This window comes from Macaca mulatta, chromosome 16 (genome assembly GCF_049350105.2).
Source record: "Macaca mulatta isolate MMU2019108-1 chromosome 16, T2T-MMU8v2.0, whole genome shotgun sequence".
NCBI classification, from domain to species: domain Eukaryota; kingdom Metazoa; phylum Chordata; class Mammalia; order Primates; family Cercopithecidae; genus Macaca; species Macaca mulatta.
Genome location: NC_133421.1, coordinates 58,979,645 through 59,004,018, shown reverse-complemented (window position 1 = coordinate 59,004,018; position 24,374 = coordinate 58,979,645). Strand labels below are relative to the sequence as shown.

At 38.9% G+C, this 24,374-nt stretch overlaps 1 protein-coding gene and 1 long non-coding RNA gene across 38 annotated transcripts in view; one reads left to right on the top strand and one right to left on the bottom strand.

Moving 5' to 3' along the window:
* The window catches only part of SPAG9 (sperm associated antigen 9), a 161,083-nt gene that overhangs the window by 44,753 nt on the left and 91,956 nt on the right, over positions 1-24,374 (bottom strand). For 22 of the 37 annotated variants that reach the window (XM_077971073.1, XM_077971074.1, XM_077971069.1 and 19 more), the window contains 3 exons: positions 12,005-12,212; positions 10,705-10,804; positions 4,790-4,911 (listed from right to left, as the gene is read on the bottom strand). In XM_077971073.1, coding sequence (XP_077827199.1) covers positions 4,790-4,911; positions 10,705-10,804; positions 12,005-12,212 — 430 coding nt within the window. Of the gene's footprint in view, positions 1-4,789; positions 4,912-10,704; positions 10,805-12,004; positions 12,213-22,332; positions 22,375-24,374 lie in introns of all 37 variants that reach the window. The other 15 variants (XM_077971066.1, XM_077971065.1, XM_077971063.1 and 12 more) reach the window with 1 other exon arrangement.
* Positions 17,372-21,024, top strand: LOC144335585 (uncharacterized). Its single transcript, XR_013406510.1, has 2 exons — positions 17,372-17,428; positions 18,317-21,024. It is a non-coding gene; the product is annotated as an uncharacterized LOC144335585 (long non-coding RNA).

The window sequence follows — 24,374 nt, the reverse complement described above, 5'->3', positions numbered from 1 at the left end:
GAAATGTGTTCTACAGGAAAAACAAATCCTATAATATAGTTTCTAAAGTTTACATTAGCCATGAAGCCAGTAGACAAGACAGATATTCTGCAAACTGGAGGGTATACAGGACATTTTTGAAAAGACACAAAGTCCTCAGTGGGCTTAGAAAATTCACTGTATAATCCATATATTATCCTACTCGGCTTGCATGTCTTCAGGTGCATGAATATACTGCTACTGGGTCCTCGCCATCACCTAAATGTGACTCAGGCTGTTCCACTATAATATGTTGTGAATTTCCCTGTACTGTACTTTTATTGGTCTTCTTGCATCAATGACACAACAGCAACAACATTTTAAAATTATAGTTAAAAGATTAACTGGCAATGTACAGAGTCTAGTCTTAAGGGAAAAGACTACAAAAAGTCACGAGGATACCAAATGGAAACACATGATGGTGCCTCTGAGTATGTATGAGACCCGGATGAAGTAGAAATAAAGCCTTTCTGAGATGGCAAAAATAAATAAAGTTTACATTAAATGTACACATTCCCAATGAAGAGTTACCTTAATATATGGTGTATAAATTGAATATATAACCAATAGGATTAGCTAAAATTTCATTTTGAAATGATCAATAAAAATTCTTTATAAGAAAAACGTAACTTAAAGTGGCCTCATTTCTATTCAAGACTTAAATGAAGCACAAATTTAGGTCCAATAAATTTGATAACTTTACTTATTAAAAACAAGCAAAAAAAACCAAACTGCCTGGCCGTTTTTAAAATCATAGAAGTTTTATTTGGATTTTAACACTGATTCTCAAGCTAGGTCCACAGATGAGCTTCAGAGTTATATGGTAATTCCTTGAGAAAATGCACAATTTTACCTAGTTCTATACATGTATTTTTCCAAAGGTGCATTGCTCTCTTACAAATTCTCCTGTAAAGAATTTTTAATCCCAAAAGGAGAAGAATCACCGATTTTGAGGTGAAACAAAACCGTCAGAACTATTTAGCAATCCATTCACTCAGTTGCTATGTGCTAAAGACGCAACCGTGAACAAAAACACAGTTGTCTCAGCCACATTGAACTCATAGTCTGTCCAGGGAGACAGGTAACTAAAAAATAACAGTAAAGTATGAAAAGTGGTATAATAAAATGCAGTGCCATGGGAATACATTTCAGGGAAAACTAAGGGGATCAAGGCAGAATTTCTGGAGGATGTATCACTTAAGCAAGGCAAGAAAAAAAAATATATATATACACATATATATATGTATGTATGTATGTATACACACACACATTTAGGAGAGGGAACAAACAAGCCTTGGTGATGCGCTGTGAGGGAAACTGAGAGGTGCAGGATAGAGAGCTATTCATTCACTGAAACAGTGCCTGTTGGTCCAAGAACAGCCTTGGGGGACAGAACAATAAAGATGACAAACTGAGCTTTATACATGTCAAATGTAAAGCCCTCCAGGTCATCTTAGGGGTGTCTAGTATGCAATTAGGAAATAATAGTCTTGGGCTCTAGAAAAAGATTTGGGATGGAGATAAAAACTTGGGAATAATTAGCCATGAAAACCAAGAAACAATGAGAGCAAATATGATTTCTCAAAGTATCAGACCTAGGACAGGAGCGCTGATATCTGAAAGATGAGGAAAGGAAGCAGATCCTGTTAAGATGACTGAAAAGGTAGAGTCAGAGACTGGAAAGGACATGGGCAAGCTGATATCACAGAAACCCAGCAAAGAGAGTTTTAAATAAGAAAGTTGAGGGATGAGACACCAATCAAGATAAAGGACAAATTGTTGAGATTCTTTTAAATTAGTAAAATTAGAAAAAGGTTATGCTGGCATGATGGTGCATGCCTGTAGTCCCAGCTACTTGGGAGGCTAAAGGCAAGAGGATTCCTTGAGCCTAGGAGTTCCAGGACAGTCTATACAACATAGTGAGATCTCGCCTCAAAAAAAAAGGGTAATCTTAAGTACTGAGTCCATATATAATGATTGAAATTTGTTATCACTGAATTACACAGAAGAGAAGCCAAGGACTTTTTTTTTTTTTTTTTTTTTTTTTTGAGACAGAGTTTTGCTCTGTCACTCAGGCTGGAGTGCAGTGGTACAATCTCAGTTCTCCGCAACCTCCACCTCCCAGGTTCAAGCAATTCTCCTGCCTCAGCCTCCCAAGTAGCTGGGATTACAGGTGCACACCACGATGCCCGGCTAATTTTTGTAGTTTTAGTAGAGCTGGGGTTTCACCATGTTGGCCAGGCTGGTCTCGAACTCCTGACCTCAGGTGATCTGCCCACCTCAGTCTCCCAAAGAGCTGGGATTATAGGCATGAGCCACTGTGCCCAGCCAGGAACATTTTTATTTACCATCTTTGACCAAAAGTATTCATAAGTAACTAAACTTACAGTAATATATTAAAATATTCTAATCTGGACTATTCTAGAGGTAAATGTATCAACATCTACAAAATGGAAAAGATAGTTGGTAGTCTGTTTCTTATCTTTAAAGTGGCAAAGAAACCAAAGCATCAGGATATTACTTTTATTTGATTTAAAAGACCACAGATATTTCTAAGCATTATGGGGCTTCTAAATGCTTCATAAGAAAAGAAAGTTTGGGGCCACCAACCTTAAAAATTTTGTCACTCATTACTGCATTATGAGGTAACACAGTGTACAAATTATATTCAGAAGTACTTCATTCTTGTTAATACAAACAGGCAGCATAAAGGAATTTTGTGGGGTGATGTATATCGATTCTGGTGAATTTTACTGCACTGAATATACATTTTTAAGTTCTTCTAACATTTTTTTCATCTGCTTCTCAATTTTGCCAGGGAGTTAGTTTTTTAAACCAATTATGTCTTAAAAGAAACTTTTCAGGTATAATTTGATGTTAACTAAAATTAAAACATAAAAGTAAATATAAAAATGGAGTATTCCTTAAGAATTAAACTTTCAAGCTGGACACGGTGGTTCATGCCTGTAATCCCAGCACTTTGGGAGGCCGAGACAGGCGAATCACGAGGTCAGGAGTTTGAGACCAGCCTGGCCAATACAGTGAAACCCCGTCTCTACTAAAAAGACAAAAATTAGTCAGGCATGGTGGTGTTGAGCCAAGATCGCGCCACTGCACTCCAGCCTGCACAACAGAATGAGAGTCTGTCTTTAAAAAAAAAAAAGAATTAAAACTTTCTTAGCCCTCCATAAGAAACGCAATTCCTTCAATTTCTCCCAAAGTTTTACTTAAACTTTAATGGTGACAGTCCCTTTCTGTCTAACTGTATGTACTTAAAATACTTTCAATCTCTCTTACTAGATATTTATTTTTATGAGACAGGGTCTGGCTCTGTCACCCACGCTGGAACGCAGTGGTGCAACCCATGTTCACTGCAACCTCTGCCTCCCGGGTTCAAGTCATCCTCACACCTCAGCTTCCCAGGTAGCTGGAACTACTGGCATACTCCACCATGTCTGGCTAATTTTGGTATTTTTTGCCATGTTGCCCAGGCTGGTCTCGAACTCCTGAGCTCAAGCGATCCACTTGCCTTGGCCTCCCAAAGTGTTGGGATTACAGGCATGAGCCACTGCAACCGGCCTAGATAGACATTTAGATAGAACTTGTGTTTTCCTTCAAAAACACTTTACAATGTCAAGGACATAACTGGGAATCAATAAATTTAACATAAAATAATGCAAGCAATGTCACTCCACTCCAAAGTCATAACAATTAACAAACGAAACCTTTTGAGAACAGTGTAGTCTGCACTATAATTATACCAATAGATACAAATTTTTTTTAGCTTAGTATCTCCAAAGGCATATATTTTTAATTCCATATAGTTTTAAATTTCTATAGGGTCTTAAGTTATAAGGAAGGTACACCAAAACTGATTCATATGAGCCAGAATCCTGCACTGAAAGGAACTTTAGAGATCATCCAGGGCAGGGGTTGGCAAACTCTTTCTATAAAGGGCCAGACAGTAAATATTTTAGGCTTTAGGTTTCGGTTGCCTACTCAACACTGCTGTTGGTAGGCAAAGGCAACCACAGACAATAAGTAAATGGTGGTGGCTGTGTTCCAATAAAACTTCATTTAAACACGCACACAAGAGATCAGCTGGATTTGGTTGGAGGTAAGCTGCAGTTTGCCAGACTCCTGAACTAGGGTCCAGCTCCTTCATTTTACACACAAGGAAATTAAGGTCCAAAAAGGTTAAGCCACTTGGCAAAGGTCAGCAGGCAAATAGTCTAAGAGCCAAATGCAATATTCTTTTCAAACCATGTATTCTTCTAGAACACAAACTTTAAAATGATTATATTTACCATAGAGCTACAACATAATATACTCTGTGAAAGCTTAGAAAAATCAAGTGTTATAATTTCTTATTTAATTAAAGTCAACAGCATATAATGAAATTTAGGTAAGCCAGGAAATAACTAGCCATCAATCCATACATACACACACACACACGCACGCAAACACACACACACACACACACACGCATACACACCATGTTTCTTATGTGTAGCAGGAGTTCAATAAATTGTGTTGTATGAATTCAAAATATGAGTTTAAATGCAATTCAGTTTTAAGCATATCCATAAGCAAAGGTGCTTTCATTTAAAACTTTCATGATCACAAAGAATATGTTCCCAATAACTACCTAAAAGGGCAATAACCCTGTGCCACTGAGCAGTTGGGGACATTTTAAAGGACTTTTCAATTAAATCATTTAAAAAATCAATTTTAAAAACAGTATGATACTTCTTCAGATGAGCTATCATACCTAGTAAATCTGCTCCTTCATCCACATCTCCTATTAGGCCTGAGCCAGCTGAAGACAGTTCTTCAAAGAGAGATTCTGTATTGCGATCAAAAGCTTTGTTCTCTATGCCTTTGGTGGGAGTGCTATGCAACAAGAACAACAAAACCAAATCAACAAATGACAAAGACTTTTTAGACGCTGTAAAATGAATACAATAGGCTAAGCTACATAGGACTTTCTTACCTATAATTTATGTTTACTAGAAAATATAATTTAAAAAGATTTCTCAAAGGCTTCCTAAGAAATTCTCACTAAGCTCCATGGAAATAAGCTGGTGAAGAAATTATAGAATGTTTTTCTTGTATGATCCCAGCAAACACAAGCAGTAATGGCAGCTCCTCTGCTCTATACCAAGTTCTGGTCTAAGTGCTTCCCAAAGATTACCTATGTCACAAGAAGGCAATTATGTGTGTAAAAGATGGTTAGAGTAGCATTTCTCATAGTGGCAAAAATTGAAATGAGCTAAATGACCGTTAACAGGGGACAGACGAGGTAAGTTATACACATATAAAGTTAAAATTTTTACCTTTAAGGTTAAAAACATAAATAGAGCTTTATAAACTAAAGAAACCCATTATACAAAGGTTTTCTTTTTTAATCAAGTTGCAAAACAGTGTATATACTATATGCCCTATTTTGCAGGGGTATATAGGGGAATAGGGAAGTGTATATGTTTGTGCCTGAATACTATTATTAATAGAAAAAACTCTGTAGACCATTTCCAGTTAAACATGGTAGAGAGAACACAGTCATTTATCATCTAATAACTCAGAAACTCAACCAAAATGAAAGTTAAGAAATTAAAAAGGTATACACCCAAAAGGACAAAGAGAATAGAAAAAGAAACTATAGCAGATGAAATGTGAACAAAATTCTGTAAGATGGAAAACAGATGGGCAAACAGTAGAAAGTGATTCACTAGACCCGAGAAGGCTGAAACCTAAGCCACTGGGGTTTAGGGAGGAGGTCAATATGCTGCCAGAACCCCTGAAAGGCCTAGGACTTGAAGGTACCAGCAACCACAGGGAGGGCATGTAGGGAGGAACATGAAACAGAAGGACAGGATAAAAAAAACTGTACAGAGGCAGTACTGGACCTAGATACAATCCTCCAGAACAGTGAGACCTCCCTTCTCTTGGCACAGCTCAGTAACAATGGAAGCCAAGTTTAAATGTTATAGGCAGGAAAGTGAAGAATCAGCATTATTTACTTAAGTATGAATAAAACAGCCACAGAGTACCAGATGTTTAAAGAAGGCCTCTATTATAAAAGAAAGGGCCCAAAACAAAGAGGATGTGACAGAGACACTAAGAGCAAAAAAAGACAATGCAGGCAGCAGCGACAACAAAAAAACAAAGCACTTAATTTTCTTCAGAATAAATGTTGCATTCGTAAAATAGCAAGATGGTGTAAGAAGTACCAACCCAGAAAAAAAACTTAGAAAAAAAAAGAAAGAGGGTTTAAAAGAAAATCTGCCAGCAATTAGTACAAAATAAAAGAGACAGGAAAGAGGGGAGAAAATAAATTATGACAGTCATTCCAGGATGTTCAAAACATAGCTAACAGGTGTTCCAGAATGAGAGCAGAAGAAACAGTAAGAAGAAAGAGAATTTCTCAGAACTGGAAGATAGGAATGTTCAGATGAAAACAGTTAATTCATATAAGAAGATACAAAAAAGACCCCTACACCAAGCACAGCATCATTAATTTTTTAAAAATCAAGAAAGTAACATTCTTAAAAGATTTCAGAGAGTATATAAAAATGAGCAAGAACTCAAATAACAACACCCTGAACTCAACATGAAAATGAAGTAATGTCTTTGCAATTCTGATGGAAAAAAAACTCCCAACCTATAGTTCTTTATCTAGCCAAACTATCAAGTATGTCTTCTTATGAAATTTGTAATTCAAGTTCATAGTGCTCAAAAAAAAAAATTTACTTGTCATGCACCCTTTGCCTGGAAACCTAGTAAGGATACGTTCTGTCAAAACAAAGGCATAAATCAACAAGCAGGATGATGTGGCATCCAGGAAACAAAAGATACAACAGAAGAAAAAGGTGAAAAGAATTCCAGGGATGATAGTGAGGGCATATTCCAGAACCAGAGCAACTATGACAGTAGTCTCAATTGGAGAATGGGAATAGAAGACTGCAGGAGAGTGAGCCCTAAAAAACAGACAGATTTTGTGTTTGGTCATATTAGGGACTTTTACATTTATGAATTTCATAGTGTCTGCCAATGATTTAGTAACAGGAACACAGAAACATAAGGAAAAGAAACAAAATAACCCAAGGCTTTATTAATTTCAGAAGAACAAAAAGTTGTAAAGGAAATTATATGGGCCGGGTGCGGTGGCTCACGCCTGTAATCCCAGCACTGGGAGGCCAAGGCTGGTAGATCATGAGGTCCGGAGTTCGAGACCAGCCTTACCAACATGGTGAAACCCCATCTCTACTCAAAATACAAAAATTAGCCGGGTGTGGTGGCGCCTGCCTGTAATCCCAGTTAGGGGGCTGAGGCAGGAGAATTGCTTGAACCTGACAGGCAGAGGTTGCAGGGAGCCGAGATCGCACCACTGCACTTCAGCCTGGGCAACAGAGCAAGACGCCATCTCGGAGGAGGGAGAAAAAAAAGAAATGAAATGTAATTATACTATATTCTGTGGCTAAGTAGAATTACAGATTAATTTTATGTAGTCATACTGATATAAATAATGAACATTAACGGAATTTGAAATATAATAATATTAGGAGGATGAAAATATGGTGCTTTAGGCATTATATCCTCATCTACTATAGAAAGCCAATAGTTAACATCACAGCCTTTTTCAATCAGGGTTCCTTATTTGATCTACAGAATACAGAAAACGATTTAAGTATTTTCTCTATTCTCCCAAGGAAAGTACATGCCTAGAGTCCTATTCTAGACGCACAGGAGCATAGCTAATTCATTATATACAAGAGATGCCTTAGGACATTAGGACTGCATTTTCTCACAGAATCTCAGCTGAAAAAGGGAGGGATGAAGGAGGGGCAGGATGAGCATGTCATTTTAGATACCTGAAGACAAACAGCATAAGAGAGAGCTATGAAGTGATAGAGTCATGCACCCTTTACCGAGAAAGCTAGTAAGGATAAGCTCTGTCAAAACAAAGGCATAAATCAAGAAGCAGGGTGATGCAGGATCCAGGAAAAAGAGTGGCGACAGAATGAGAACCTGTCTGAGAGAGAGAGAGAGAGAGAGAGAGAGAGAGAGAGAGAGAGAGAGAGACAGAGGGTTCTGGTTTTGAATCCCAGGTCCACCTCTTGCTAGCACCTCTGGTAATCTGGGACAAGCTACTTGAACAAGTTCTAAGTCTCTTTATTTATAAAATAAGCATAAAAAGTCTACCTCATAAGGTTGTAATTAGGATCAAATTATATAAAATCATGATGAAAACAGTACTAGTTAACATTTACTGAATGGGGCATTTTGCAATGATTTATCATAATTGATTCATTTAATCTTCACAACCATCTGAGGCATTAACACAACACCGTTTTATAGATGAGAAAACATACCTAGGATTCAAATCCAAGACAGGATTTGAACCCACACAATTTTACTCTAGAGTCTGTGCTTTTAACCACTATAGCGTACTGCACAATGCTTAACAGAGATCAATAAATGGCTTTATTTTTATAGACATTAATTAATTAAAGGATAAACTTTATGGAAGAAATGAAAAGAAAGGCAGTAGCTCCTGTCTGACATTCTTGAGCATCAATGAATTTTGGATAATCCTGATTAAGATGACATCTAATCTCCCAGCTTTGGGAGGCTGAGGCAGGCAGATCACTTGTGCTCAGGAGTTCAAGACCAGCCTGGCCAACGTGGTAAAACCCTGTCTCTACTAAAAATACAAAAAGTAGCCCAGTGGGGTGTTGCACGCCTGTGGTCTCAGCTACCTGGGAGGCTGAGATGGGAGAGTTGCTTGAACTCTGGGGAGGGGGTGGGGGGAGGGCAGTGAAAGTTGCAGTGAGCCAAGATAGCACCATTGCATCCAGCCTAAGTGACAGAGCGAGATTCCATCTCAAAAACAAACAAACAAAAAAGATGATATCTAACCATTTTCTTCCTACCACTAAACAGCCTTCCCATGTAAAATGATACTAAAATGAGACTAATTTCTTCCAATAATGAGATCATTACAGTTCTCAAGATGGAAGTACATTCTCTCTTCCTGATCTGGGGGAAGGTACAAAAGTTTATTCAAACATTTTTGTTTGATTTTTTAAATTACATTTATTTAGCATATGTACACATAAAAAAGAAATCATCTTCTGAACCCACCCAGCAGGAAACGTGCACAAACTCAAAGTAAGTGCTAGGGGGAGGGGCCCTGGCCCCAAGTTAGTGGCTGGGACAATGCAATCCTGTGAGTAAGCCCCAGTCAGGAGGGGGCTGGACTGAAGTGTCCGGCAGGCTGGAGTCCCCTGCTGCTGGCCCTAAAATAAGCATGCTCCATAGCCAAAGGTCTGTTTCATGCCCTCCAAGTAGCACTGCTGCCAGCCCTGCCATGTCCACTCTGTTACTTCCTTCACTCCTGCTTCTTGGTTTCCTCAAGTTACAGAAAGTATGGGATATGTCTTGGCTGTCTTTTTTCCCCTAGTTTGAATGCGTCCCCTATAAAATTCAGCTGTTGCCAATGTGATAGTATTAAGATGGGGCCTTCAAGAGGTGATTAGGCCATAAGGGCTTCTCCCTTATAAATAGGATTGGGGTCCTTATAAAATAATGAGGCTTTATCCAGTGTTCAGGGCTCACTTGTCCTCCTGCTATGTGAGGACATAGAGGTCCTCCCCTCCAGAGGATGCAGCAACAAGGCACCAACTTGAAAGCAAAGAGCAGCCCTCACCAGACACCTGACCCTGCCAGCACCTTGATCTTGGCCTTCCTAGCCTCCAGAACTGTGAGAAAATTAATTTCTGTTCTTTATAAATTGTCCAGGTGCAGTGGCTCACGTCTGTAATCCCAGCACTTTGGGAGGCTGAGGCAGGCTGATCACCTCAGGAGTTCGAGACCAGCCTGGGCAACATGACAAAACCCCGTTTCTACTAAAAATACAAAAAAAAAAAAAAAAATTAGCTGGGCGTGGTGGTGGGTGCCTATAATCCCAGCTACTTGGGAGACTGAGGCAGAAGAATCCCTTGAACCTGGGAGACAGAGGTTGCAGTGAGCTGAGATCACACCACTGCATTCCAGCCTGGGCAACAGAACAAGCCTCCGTCTCAAAAAAAATAAACAAGGATGGGCATGGTAGCTCACGCCTGTAATCCCAGCACTTTGGAAGGCCGAGGCGGGCAGATCACCTGAGGTCGGGAGTTCGAGACCAGCCTGACCAACATGGAGAAACCCCATCTCTACTAAAAATACAAAATAAGCCAGGCGTGGTGGCACATGCCTGTAATCCCAGCTACTAGAGAGGCTGAGGCAGGAGAATCACTTGAACCTGAGAGGCGGAGGTTGCAGTGAGCTGAGATCACGCCATTGCACTCCAGCCTGGGCAACAGGCTCAAAATAAACAAACAAACAAACAAATAAATAAATATATAAATTACCCACTCTGGTATTTTGCTATAGTAGTACAAAACAGACTAAGACACCATCCTTCCTGCTCATATACCTAATTCGTGATCCTACAAAGATAACATTTAACAAAAAATTTAAACCATGTACAGTGTCCAGTTTCAAGAATAGGAATTAGAATATAACACTAACATTTATTCAACAAAATATCTGAATCCATTTTGTCCAGTCAGAGACTGGAGAACAGCGTTCATGGGAGTTGGGGGTGGGGAGGTGGAATATGTCTTCATCTGACATTTATGTTACCTTGAACCTTTATATCCACTGAGATCTTTGTCCATATCCAGCTCAGGAGTAGATTCAATGATTGCTTGAACTTCTGACTTCTCTTCATTTTCAGCAGAGCCTTAAAAAAGGACATGATGAAATAAACAATACATATATTACATAGTACCCCAATATAAAAATCCTGTTGTTTTTACAGTTGTAAAGGTATCATTTGAACATTTTTAAAAAATGTACAGGCCGGGTGCGGTGGCTCAAGCCTGTAATCCCAGCACTTTGGGAGGCTGAGGCAGGTGGATCACGAGGTCAGGAGATCGAGACTATCCTGGCTAACATGGTGAAACCCCGTCTCTACTAAAAATACAAAAAACTAGCCGGGCGTGGTGGCGGGCGCCTATAGTCTCAGCTACTTGGGAGGCTGAGGCCGGAGAATGGCGTGAACCCAGGAGGCGGAGCTTGCAGTGAGCCGAGATCACGCCACTGCACTCCAGCCTGGGAGACACAGCGAGACTCCGTCTCAAAAAAAAAAAAAAAAAAAAAAGTACAAGACTAGGTTTTAGGAAATACAGCATTATACAATATATCATATATTCAGTTAACAGTTCATATAAAAAACTAATAAGCAACCAGAGACAGTTTTCCTTTGTGTATTGTGGAACACAGAGTGCAAGGTATCTAAGGCCCTGCTTTCATTCTTATTTAAAAGATGGAAGTTAAAGAAACTAAAGACAAAGACTAAACTAAGACAGGGGACAGAAAAGAACTGTCCTCCTGTCTTTTAGGCTCTGTGACCTCCTGGCCCCCAACTCCTGGCCCCAATAGTTTCTCTCCAAGACTAATCAAACATTACCTCTTTTAAGCACTGAATACAATTAAGTACAGTCTTATCTCAGTATCCATGGGGGATTGGTTCCAGAACCCACCACAATACCAAAATCTATGGATGTTCAGGTCCCTTATATAAAATGGCATTTATTTGCATATAACTTATCAATATCCTCCCATATACTTTAAATCATCTCTAGATTACTTACAATACCTAATACAATGTAAATGCTATGTAAATAATTGTCATACTGTACTGTTTAGGTGATAGTAAGAAGAAAGTATGTACATGTTTAGTACAGGCACAGCTATCATTTTTTTTTTTCCAAATATTTTCAATCTACAGACGCAGAATCACAGATACAGAGGGCCAACTATATCCGCCTATTTTATAAATACAAAGCAGGCAACACCCGCAAAGATATATTTTCTCATACCCACATTATCTGGGTTTACTGAATACTTTCCTAGTAAGTAAAGAACTAGGGTCACTCACCAGTAGATACATTTCTAGTTTCTTGGGCTACCTGTACTTCAATGTGTTTGCTTATCTCTGATTTATTTGGCGCATCTGTAACCTTCACAAATCCTTCATTTTCTTCCTTTAAGGGAGTATCAGTAGGAATTGTTGCCACATCTGAATTAGCTGTTGATGCTGGAGTGGTAGCTTTAGATCCGCCTTGGCTAACATCAGAAAGCTCATCCTACAAATAAAAATAATTTAAAATAAAATTTTAAATGATGAATTTACTCTAAACCACATTAAATGGGTTAAGAAATAAATCTACCAAAGAAAGTTCTATTGTTTTGTGTTTTTTTTCTTCCAAAATAAAGGCAATAAAGAGCCACTGATTACCAATAAGTACTCTCTCTAGACCCTCCGCAAATAATTGGGAAATATTTAAGTAAATTGTATTTTTTTCAGATGAGATTTTTCTAAACAGAAAATTTGAAAATAGAAGAATTATTAGCAATAAAACTATACATTAATGTCAACATCATTCTTAATGGCAATTGCAATATTGTACAATCACTTGGTAATAAAGACCTACTTTAGAACATTTAGAACATATGGTCTGTAATAGCTGCTCTAAAACAGAAGTAGAATAAGCAAATTCCTAATCTCAGGGTATCTTTGTAAAGTGTGGTATTAAAATATCCTGCATCTAAAGCATGTGAAGTGCTTAAAGTGCCTGTTAAAATGCAGTGGCTCACACCTGTAATACCAGCACTGCGGGAGGCTGAGGGGGGCGGATCACGAGGTCAGGAGTTTGAGACAGCCTGGCCAACACAGGTGAAACCCCGTCTCTACTAAAAATACAAAAATTAGCCGGGCGTGGTGGCAGGCACCTGTAATCCCAGCTACTTGGGAGGCTGAGGCAGGAGAATCGCTTGAATCCGGGAGGCAGAGGTTGCAGTGAGCCAAGATCACGCCACTGCACTCCTGTCTCAGTGACAGAGCTAGACTCCATCTCAAAAAAAAAAAAAAAAAAAAAAGCAGGGAGAGGGGGCAGATTCCAGCCATGCACATGCCTGTAATTCCAGCTGAGGTGGGAGGTTGCCTTAAGCCCAACAAGACCCTATCTTTTTGAAAAAAAAGAAAAGAGGAGGGAGTAGAGAGGAGTAGACAGAGTCTAAGTCCAACTCCAGACTTAATGCACCAAACTTTGGGCAGTGAGAATAGGTCATCTATATTTTAACAAGCAATCCAGGTGAGTTACATACTCACTGAAATTTGATTACTATTATAGGATCTACAGATAGGTTTCAAGAGGTATATGCAAATTGAAATTGTATGCAAAAATTTGTGTACAATGTATTTTTCTGGGAAAAGAATTATAGCTTTTATCAGATATTCAAAGGGGTTTGCAGCTCCAAAATAATTATAAACAACTGTCCAGTGGCTATCAAGAATGAAGCAGTTCTTTTGGAGCACCCAGGTTTTAAGAAAAGAGAAACTGACAAAAAGTTTACAGCCACCACCACTAATTATGATAATAATAATAATAATAATAGGCTGGGTGCAGTGGCTCATATCTGTAATCCCAGCACTTTGGAAGGCCGAGGCAGGCGGATCTCCTGAGGTCAGGAGTTCAAGACCAGCCTCACCAACATGGAGAAACCCTGTCTCTACTAAAAATACAAAAAATTAGTCAGGCGTGGCAGCACAGGCCTGCAATTTCAGCTACTCGGGAGACTGAGGTGGGAGAACTGCCTGAACCCAGGAGGTAGAGGTTGTGGTGAGCCCAGATCGCACCATTGCACTCCAGCCTGGGCAACAAGAGCAAAACTCTGTCTCAAAAAAAAAAAAAAAATGATAATAATAATAATGATTAGGGTAAATTAAGTGAATTTATCATTCACTAAATGTATGACCTTCGGTAAGTTATGTATCCTTTCTAAACCTTTGTTTTATAATCTGTACAATAGAGATAATAGTATCTACTTCTTAAGATTCTTATTAAGTTATTCTACATTATGGCTTAGCAATGTATTTCACACATACTAAGAATTTAAAATATTAACTATTATAATAGTAACTATTCGTACAATTATAAATACATAATTATATATATATATATATATATATATTTTTTTTTTTTTGAGATGGAGTCTCGCTCTGTAGCCCAGGCTGGAGTGCAGTGGCCGGATCTCAGCTCACTGCAAGCTCCGCCTCCCGGGTTCACGCCATTCTCCGGCCTCAGCCTCCCGAGTAGCTGCGACTACAGGCGCCTGCCACCTCGCCCGGCTAGTTTTTTGTATTTCTTAGTAGAGACGGGGTTTCACCGTGTTAGCCAGGATGGTCTCGATCTATTGACCTCGTGATCCGCCCGTCTCGGCCTCCCAAAGTGCTGGGATTACAGGCTTGAGCCACCGCGCCTGGCCTAATTATATTTTTTATAATTTATATTTATAATATTTTAATTATAAATTATATATTATATATATATAATTCCCTTAAGGGAGTATCAGTAGGAATTATTGCCACATCAATTTAGCTATTGATGCTGAAGTGGTAGCTTTAGATCCACCCTGGCTAACATCAGAAAGTTCAACCTACAAATAAAAGCAATTTAGAAGAAATTTTAATTGAATAATTTATTCTAAAGTACTTTAAAAATGGGTTAAGAAATAAACTTGTCTGGAGAAAGTTATAATTTTTTTTAAAAGGTAATAAAGAGTCACCGATTATCAATAAATAATCTCTCTAGCTCCTCTGCAAATAACTGGGAAATATTTAAGTAAATCGTATTTTTCCAGACATACAAGAGATTTTTCTCTTTTTTTCTAAGACAGAGCCTCACTCTGTCACCCAGGCTGGAGTGCAGTGGCATAATCTCAGCTCACTGCAACCTCCACCTCCCAGGCTCAAGCCATTCTCATGCCTCAGTCCCCTGAGCACCTATGATTATAGGCGTGTGTCACCATGCCCCACTAATTTTTTGTATTTTTGGTAGAGATGGGGTTTTGCCACACTGCCTAGGCTGGTCTCAAACACCTGGCCTCAAGTGATCCACTGGTCTCGGCCTCCCAAAGTGCTTGGATTACAGGCGTGAGCCATTGTGCCCGGCCGATTTTTCTAAATGGCAAATTTGAAAATAAGATATGAAAGGCATTAGCAGCCAGGCTTGGTGGCTCATGCCTAAAATCCCAACACTTTGGGAGGCCCAGGCAGGCAGATCACCTGAGGTCAGCAGTTCGAGACCAGCCTGGCCAACATGGAGAAACCCCTTCTCTACTAAACATACAAAAATTAGCTGGGCCTGGTGGCACACGTCTGTAATCCCAGCTATTGGGGAGGCTGAGGCAGGAGAATCACTTGAACCCAGGAGGCAGAGATCGCAGTGAGCCAAGATTGCACCATTGCACTCCAGCCTGGGTGACAAGAGTAAGACTCCGTCTCAAAAAAAAAAAAAAAAAAAAAAAGAGTACTTCTTACTTGCATACTTCAGGCATGCCTGTAATCCCAGCTACTTTGGAGGCTGAGGCACAAGAAGTGCTTGAATGGCCTGGGCAACACAGCAAGATCCCACCACATAAAACAGTAATAATGTATTGTACATTTAAAATTTTTAGAAGGTAGATCTCATATTAAATGTTCTTACTACAACACAATAAAAAGGGCTGAGGCAGGAGAATCGCTTGAACCCGTGAGGCAGAGGTTTCAGTGAGCTGAGATTGCACCACTGAACTCCGGTTTGGGCGACAGAGCGAGACTTCATCTCAAAAAAAAAAAAAAAAATTAGCCAGGTGCAGTGGCTCACGCCTGTAATCCCAGCACTTTGGGAGGCCAAGACGGGTGGATTAGTTGAGGTCAGGAGTTCCAGACCAGCTTGGCCAACACGTGGAAGCCCTGTCTCTACTAAAAATAAAAAAATTAGCCAGGCATGGTGACACATGCCAGTAATCCCAGGTACTCGGGAGGCTGAGAGGCAGAAGAATCACTTGAACCCAGGAGGCGGAGGTTGCAGTGAGTCAAGATTGCGCCACTGTACTCCAGCCTGATGAAAGGGCAAGACTCCGTCTCAAAAAAAAAAAAAAAAAAAAAAAATTGCTAACTATTTTCTTTAACTGGTAACTGGCACCCAATATAAAAGTATCTGATAGAAACCTACTAATTCCAGCAAATTCATTTGTTTGCAGTTGAGTCAAAAAGACTGACAGTATTAAAAAAAAAAACAAAAAAAACCTGACAGTATTTAATACCTCTGGAGCCAAAGAGGCTGATAGTGCAAACAACTACAAGTCCCTCTGAGCACCATTTGCATTGTCTTTGCTTTGATATATACTCTATTAAAACATAAGTAGTATTTGGCTGTGCATGGTCGGCTCATGCCCGTAATCCCAGCACTTTGAGAGATTGAGGTGGGCATATCACCTGAGCCCACGAGTTTGAGAACAGCCTGGGAAACCTGGTGAAACACTGTCTCTACTAAAAATGCCAAAAATCAGCCCAGCATGGTGGTGCACGCCTGTAGTCCCAGCTACGAGGAAGGCTAAGGCATAAGAATTGCTTGAATCCAGGAGACAGAGGCTGCAGTGAACTGAGATTGAGCCCATGTTATCATGTACATGAATTCCCATTCTTTAAAGGTTTCAAACGTAACACACATTTAAAAATATAAAATAAACAGTTTGTATTTCTGATAAACAGTGTTGATGAAAACACTTAAAACCGATTAAGACCACGGATTCAGAAAGCCCTAGAGAATACTGAGTTCATCTATACGAGCAAGTGATATGCCTTTGAAACTATGTCAAAAATAAATAATTTGAGGTCAATCTTGGAATTGTCATTTACCTCTTAAATACAGAGAAATTATTTCTTCTTCCTCCTTATTATTGCAGTCTCCCACTCCCCACAAAAGGCAGGTTATTTTCACCTTAGAAAAAATTGTACTTAGTAACTTAAAAGTTCACAACATAAAAAGTATAGCAAAGGCCCACTTTCCAAATTCACTTGTGGATCTGGGGTCATGCAATAAAATAACCAGGAGACAGTCTAGATATCATGGGGTGAAAAGAAAAAAACAAAAAGAAAGAAAATAACCAGGAGAGAGCTGAACCTAAAACAGGAAACGGACCTGATACCTCAGCAATCCCAAGGTTTCAGGCTACAAGGAAGTGGTTAATCAGGATCTACTTAGAAGAAAATTATGTTTTAAATTTATCCTAGGCTATCCAAATAACATGAAATTTGCTTCTACGTAACTTACTTCCCTTTTATATTTACCATATAAAAATATTTTACACTCTTTAAAATAGCTCACTGTGTGGGCCATACTTCTGACAACTAGATCCCAGAGATACAGCATGAGAGCTGAGAAGGGAAAAGCTCTGATTTTAGGGGGTGAGCCATTTTCTTTTTCTTTTCTTTTCTTTTTTTTTTTGAGATGGAGTTTCGCTCGTTGCCCAGGCTGTAGTGCAATGGCGCAATCTCGACTCACCACAACCTCTGCCTTCTGGGTTCAAGTGAGCTTCAGCCTCCCGAGTAGCTGGGATTACAGGCACGCACCACCACGCCCAGCTAATTTTGTATTTTTAATAGAGACAGGGTTTCTCCATGTTGGTCAGGCTGGTCTCGAACTCCCGACCTCAGGTGATCCACCTGCCTCAGCCTCCCAAAGTGCTGGGTTTACAGATGTGAGCCACTGTGCCCAGCCGGGAAACCATTTTTGAAAGAGGCCTTTCTTCTTGGTATCCCAGGCAGTGGTGACATCAACTTTCTAAGATTAGCAGAAAAGCACTTAGATGGGAAATCGGACACAGCATTTGGCCAGTGGTACAATATTCTTGTATTATACCTCACTAACTGCCTCCAACTAAAGATAGAATGAGGCTAAGCACAGTGGCTCATGTGTGTAATCACAGCCCTTTGGTAGGCCAAGGGATCACTTGAGGCCAGAGGTTCGAGATCAGCCTGGCCAACATGGTGAATCCTCGTCTCTACTAAAAATACAAAAATTAGCTGGGCATAGTGGCATATGCCCATAGTCCCAGCTACCTGGGCAGCTGAGGCACGAGAATCACTTGAATCCAGAAGGGGGTGGAGGTTGCAGTGAGCCAAGATCATACCACTGCACCCAGCCTGGGCAACAGAGCAAAACCTTTTTTCCAAAAAAAAAAAAAAAAATCATCAACGTGTTAAAAATTAAAATATACTTTTGGTCAACAGTACGCTCACAAGATAATGCAATCATGTACCATATCTGCATAATGACGTTTTGGTCAATAATAGACAGCATACAGCATATATGGTGGTGGTCCCATGAGATTAAAATGAAGCTGAAAAATTCATGTTGCCCAGTGATGTTGCAACTGCCATAATATCCCAGGGTGTTAACAAAACTACTACACTGCCAGGTGTATAAAAGTATAGTATATACAATTCTATACCATACATAATACTTGATAAACAATTATGTTACTGGTTTATGTATGTACTACAATTTTCATTGTTATTTTAAAGTATACTTCTCCTTCTACTTAAAAATAATAATAAAGTTAACTATAAAACAGCCTCAGGTGGGTGCTGCAGAAGTAACCTAGAAGAAGGCATCGTCATCACAGGAGGTGACAGCTCCGTGTGTGTCACTGCCCCTGAAAATTTTCCAGTGGGACAAGATGTGGAGGTGGAAGATACTGACATTGATGATCCTGACCTCGTGTAGGCCAAGGCTAATAATATGTGTGTGTTTTGGTTTTTGACAGAAAAGTTTAAAAAGCAAAAAATAAATAAATAGACAAAAGCTTACAGAATAAAGACATAAATAAAATATTTTCATAGAGCTATACAATGTGTTTGTGTTTTAAGCTAAACATTATTACAAAAAAGTCAAAATGGTAAAAAGAATTTTTAAAGTTTATAAAGTAAATAAGTTATAGTAAGCTAAGGTTAATTTATTATTGAAGAAAAAAATTAATGTAGTATAGTTTAAGTGGACAGCATTTTATAAAGTCTGCAATAATGTCCAGTAATGCTCTAGGCTTTCATATTCACTCACTGCTCACTCACTGACTCACCAAGAGCAATTTGCAGTCCTGCAAACTCCATCCATAGTAAGTGCCCTATAGAGGTAAACCATTTTAAATATTTCATATTTTTTTTTATTGTATGTTTTCTATGTTTAGGTACACAAAATACTTACCATTGTGTTACAACTGCCTACAGTATTCAGTACGTGCTGTACAGGTTGCAGCCTAAGAGCAACAGGCCATACAATATAGTTTAGGTGTGTAGTAAGCTATACCGTCTAGGTTTGTGTAAATTCACTCTGTGATGTTCCTACAACAAAATCACCTAACTACACATTTCTCAGAATGTATCTCTGTTGTTAAGTGACACATGACTATGCATGCAAACAAGGGAAAATTCTTAAGAGGTCCTAACTGAAAAGCATTTATTACGAATCATTCAACATAAAGTTCCAGGGGAGTTGCATGCTATTATTTCACACTCAATCTGGCTTCTTGAGACTGCAAATTCCTATTTTACATTAGACTTTACAGGTCACATGCCAGGTTGTGCTGTTTTGGCTAATACTCTTGACTGCATATGACCACTGGCCTATCAAATCCTATTGTCTGACATCATTAAGATATCTTTTTCAATGGCATGAGTGGTGTCAAACATGGAGACTTACACAGTTGTCAAGTCTCTTTCTAACATACTTATTTTATAGCCCCATTTCCCCCTTTAGAGCCTTTAGGGAACTGCCACATCGTAGGTGTACATGTCACTAGAGAATGTTCACAAAAAGCTAGTACAAGATTTGGAAGTACATATAAAACAATGGCATGTCCGTGCATATTTAAATTGTGCTTTGAAAAACAAAAGATGTAACACAAATGGCCAAGAAGCATATACAATGATGATCAACACCACTAATTATTGGAGAAATGCAAATCAAAACCACAATAAGTTATCATCACCTGGCCCCCATCAGGATGACTACTATCAAGAAAAAGAGGATATGAATACATTAGACATTTGTGCATAGTGGGTAGGATTGTAAAATGATGCAACCACTCTGGAAAACAGTAAGAAAGTAGCTAAAAACATTAAAAATAGAACTACCATATTGTCCAGCAATCTCACTTCCGGGTATATATTCATAAAAGAATTATTCATAACAGCCATAAGGTGAAACCAACCCAAATGTCTATTAACAAATAAACAAACAAAACGTGGTGTACACATACAATCAAATACTACTCAGCCTTAAAAAGGAAGGGAATTCTGTCACATGCTATAACATGAATGAACCTTGAGGACATTACGCTAAATGAAATAAGCCAGCCTCAAAAAGACAAATACTACATGATTCTATTATGTGCAGTATTTAATATGTGACATAGAATTAATAGAAACAGAAAGTAAAATGGTAGTTTCCAGGGGCCAGAGGAGTTGGAAAGGAAGTTATTATTTAATAAGTGTAGAGTTTTAGATTTGCAAGATGAAAAAGCTCTGGTGCTGTTTTACAATAATATGAATATACATAACACTATTGAACTGTATACTTACACTATCGAACTATATACTTAAAAATGGTTAAAATGGTCATTTTTTTTTCTCCCTGTAGAGACCACATCAGAGCTCATAAGATGGTAATTTTTACGTGTTTTTACCACACACACAAAATAAATGTCATTACTTTTAGTTTTACTTGAGATACTGCAGTAAAAGTAATCTAGTCTTTGTGCCCTTTTCTTATGGGTTTTAGATATAAGGCTAAAAATCTATAAGCTCTTCAAAATATTTTCATTTGTTCCATTTACCAAATGCACCATGTGTTTAGTGCTATATAGAATATATATATCATGTATTATCTGGCTTTGCAGCATAACTATTTTCTAACAGACTATAAATGATGTTTACAACTAGAAAAAACAAATTATCCCATTCGGTTCAACTTATAGACACTACATGCCAATGTAGTGTTTTCCTGAGTAGCCTAACTTCTGAAATAAGCTATATAAAGGCAAGCAACTCTGCTATGTAAGTCTGTCTCTTATATTTGAGGATTTTAAGCAAAATGAAAATAAAGACAAAATTACAAACAAGCAACTAGCCCCACATAGGATCCCTCACTATCAACACAATTATAATTTTAGACCTACATTTCTTTCTCCCCAAGTAAAAGTAAGTCTCTAAAGCATTGGTTCTTAAAATTCTTTTTATTTACAGCTATGTGACATAAAAAAGTTACAAAATGGTGCGTACATGCATTCTTCTGGAGAGTTTCAAATAATTTGGTTCCTAAGAGTCTGTGACCCAAAGGAAACACTAAAAACCTTAACTCTAGATACTCACATTTCGGTCAAATCCATCTAAGTGTAAATAGAATGGTAGCTTCAAGAGAATTCAAATTATTAAAGGAAAGGTATGAATGTCCTAACACTGAGTATATTTCGAAGTAACAGGATACTTTTGCACTGTTGATGCTAGAGGGCTTCCATGAACCCAGGTCAACCCCTGACCTAGCACGTAAGAGAAAGTCACAGATATCTTGTTATCCCCAGTGCCCAGCATATCAAGCCTGACACGTAGCAGGCTATTTTTCTTTCTTTTTTTTTTTTGAGATGGAGTCTCGCTGTGTTGCCCAGGCTGGAGGGCAGTGGCACCACCTTAGCTCACTGCAACCTCCACCTCCTTGGTTCAAGCAATTCTCTTGCCTCAGCCTCCTGAGTAGCTGGGATTACAGGTGTCTGCCACCACGCTCGGCTAATTTTTGTATTTTTAGTAGAGACAAGGTTTCATCATATTGGCCAGGCTGGTCTTGAACTCCTGATCAAGTGATCCACCTGCCTCGGTCTCCCAGAGTGTTTGGGATTTCAGGCATGAGCCACCGCGCCTGGTCTGTAGTAGGCTCCTTAACAGATGTTTGATGAATAAAGCTGGATGGTGCCCTGACTGGAGATGAAGAACTCTATCAAACTAAGGAAGCAGTCCACGGTAAGATGACACACTAGGCCACATCCAGGACACATACAAGTTATAAACATTATGCCCTGAGGAAGGTATTTCTGGAAAGTATACCATTACATAGAGCTGGATAAATGGAAACAGGTTGAATTTCACAGAATTTACTTATATTTTCTTTCCTTTATTTAAAAATGCTTACTTTGGGGAAGGAATAAATTACAGATTACAGTAAAGCCCTGACAACCACTATAGTGGAAATAGTTTTATACTTCAGTGAATTACAACAATAGTCTTCCAAACTGAGCATCTGATGTATTGAGAATAGCAGTTGAGGAAGTAATCAATAGTTAATCACTTTAGTGTACTTTTTGCAAAATGTTAAGAAGCACCATTCTCACCTCCTGTTCTACAGCCTTCTGAGGTTCAGGACTATTGCTGACCTAGGAAGAGGGAAGATTATAAAAGAGAAAAAAATTACGTGTTTACTAGGTTTTAACATAGCTGTATCTTTGGCTTGTACTATCTCCCAGGATACAAGATTCATCTATTATCTACTGTGTTTAAAATGAGGGCTTGGAGGCTTTGTTTTCTTTTGACTTAAGCTGACTTTAACACTCTAGTTGAAGTAATATCATGGTTCAGAAGCCACCACTTGGATCAATGTCTTATCGACATGCAGCTCATTATTTAACCTTTTTTTTCTACTTCCACTACCTTATGAAATCTTCTTGATGTTTATTCCAGTCCAGTCCCTTTGACTATTTAACATACCAATATTCCAGTGCAGCATACTCAGAAATGTTTATCACACCTCCTTCGATCATTTCTGAATTAGTTAGATAACACTAATGATCAAAAGATCACCAAAATCCAAATCCTTTTTCTTTTTTTTTGAGATAGGGTCTCACTCCTGTCGTCCAGGCTGGAGTGCAGGGACACGATCACGGCTCACTGCAGCCTCAACTTCGCAGGGTTCAGGTGATTCTCCCACCTCAGCCTCCCAAGTAGCTGGGACTACAGGTGTACCCCACCATGCCTAGATAAATTGTTGTATTTTTAGTAGAGATTTGGTCACGCCTTGTTGCCCAGGCCGGTCTCGAAATCCTGAGCTCAAGTGATCCACCTTCCTTGGCCTCCCAAAGTGCTAGGATTACAGGCATGAGCCACGTGCCCAGTCCCAAATCCTTTTTCATAAAAATCTATTTATTCATATTCTTTATTTCCGTCTATACATTTTCCCTCTATGAGATGGATGTGTTTCTCTTAAATACAAAGCAACAGTTTTAAATACTCTTGGTCTGGAAATTCATCAAAGTCTTCTTGAAATGCTGCTAGCTCTCAGTTATGCCCTTAAAAATACACAGACTAGGCTGGCCGCAGTGGCTCACACCTGTAATCCCAGCACTTTGGAAAGCCAAGGCAGGTGGATCACCTGAGGTCGGGAGTCCGAGACCAGCCTGACCAGCATGGAGAAAACTCGTCTCTACTAAAAATACAAAACTAGCCAGGCGTGGTAGTGGGCGCCTGTAATCCCAGCTGCTCTGGAGGCTGAGGCAGGAGAATCGCTTGAACCCAGGAGGTGGAGGTTGCAGTGAGCCAAGATCACACCGTTGCACTACAGCCTGGGCAACAAGAGCAAAACTCCATCTCAACAAGATAAAAAATAAAAAATACACAGATTAGCAAGGCATGATTCACTTTATAGGAAACCAGACTGCCTCTTCTTTAATAGACGTGGTTTTATTCCCCCTAGCTTTATTAAGATATAACTGACAAATACAGTATGCAGTTAAGGTGATTTTTAAAATACATATTGTGAAACAATCACCACATTCAAGCCAATAAACACATCTAGCACGTCATACTTGTTTTTGGTGGTAAGAGCACTTAATGTTTATTTATATGATCTCTGATTCTGGATTCTCATAATCTTTAATCATTCCCTTCATCAAAAACCAGGTAAAAACTTGGGTAGCTCTCTCTATATAAAATAGAAAGATCATCAAGATATGTCATTAAATGAAAAAAAAAAAATCAAGCAGCAGGAAAATACTTATAAACCCACTTATCTTAAAAAGACATTATATCTATGTGCACCTGTAAAGGAAAAGGCCAAGGATTCATCAACTATTTACAATGATGGGGGAAAAATGAAATTTAGGGTTGAAGAAATTTCCCATTCCTACTCTATATTATTCAGTATTACTAAAAATTGTGAAACTGAATTAATATAAATTTTTTAGACACAGGATCTTGCTATATTGCCCAGGCTGGAATGCCATGGCTATTCACAGGCACCATTATAGTGCACTGCAACCTGGAACTCCTGGCTTCAAGCAGTTTTCTCACCTCAGCCTCCTGAGTAGTAAAATAACTATTTTCTTTTTTTCTCTTTTGTTGAGACAGAGTCTCGCTCTGTCGCCCAGGCTGGATAATCTCG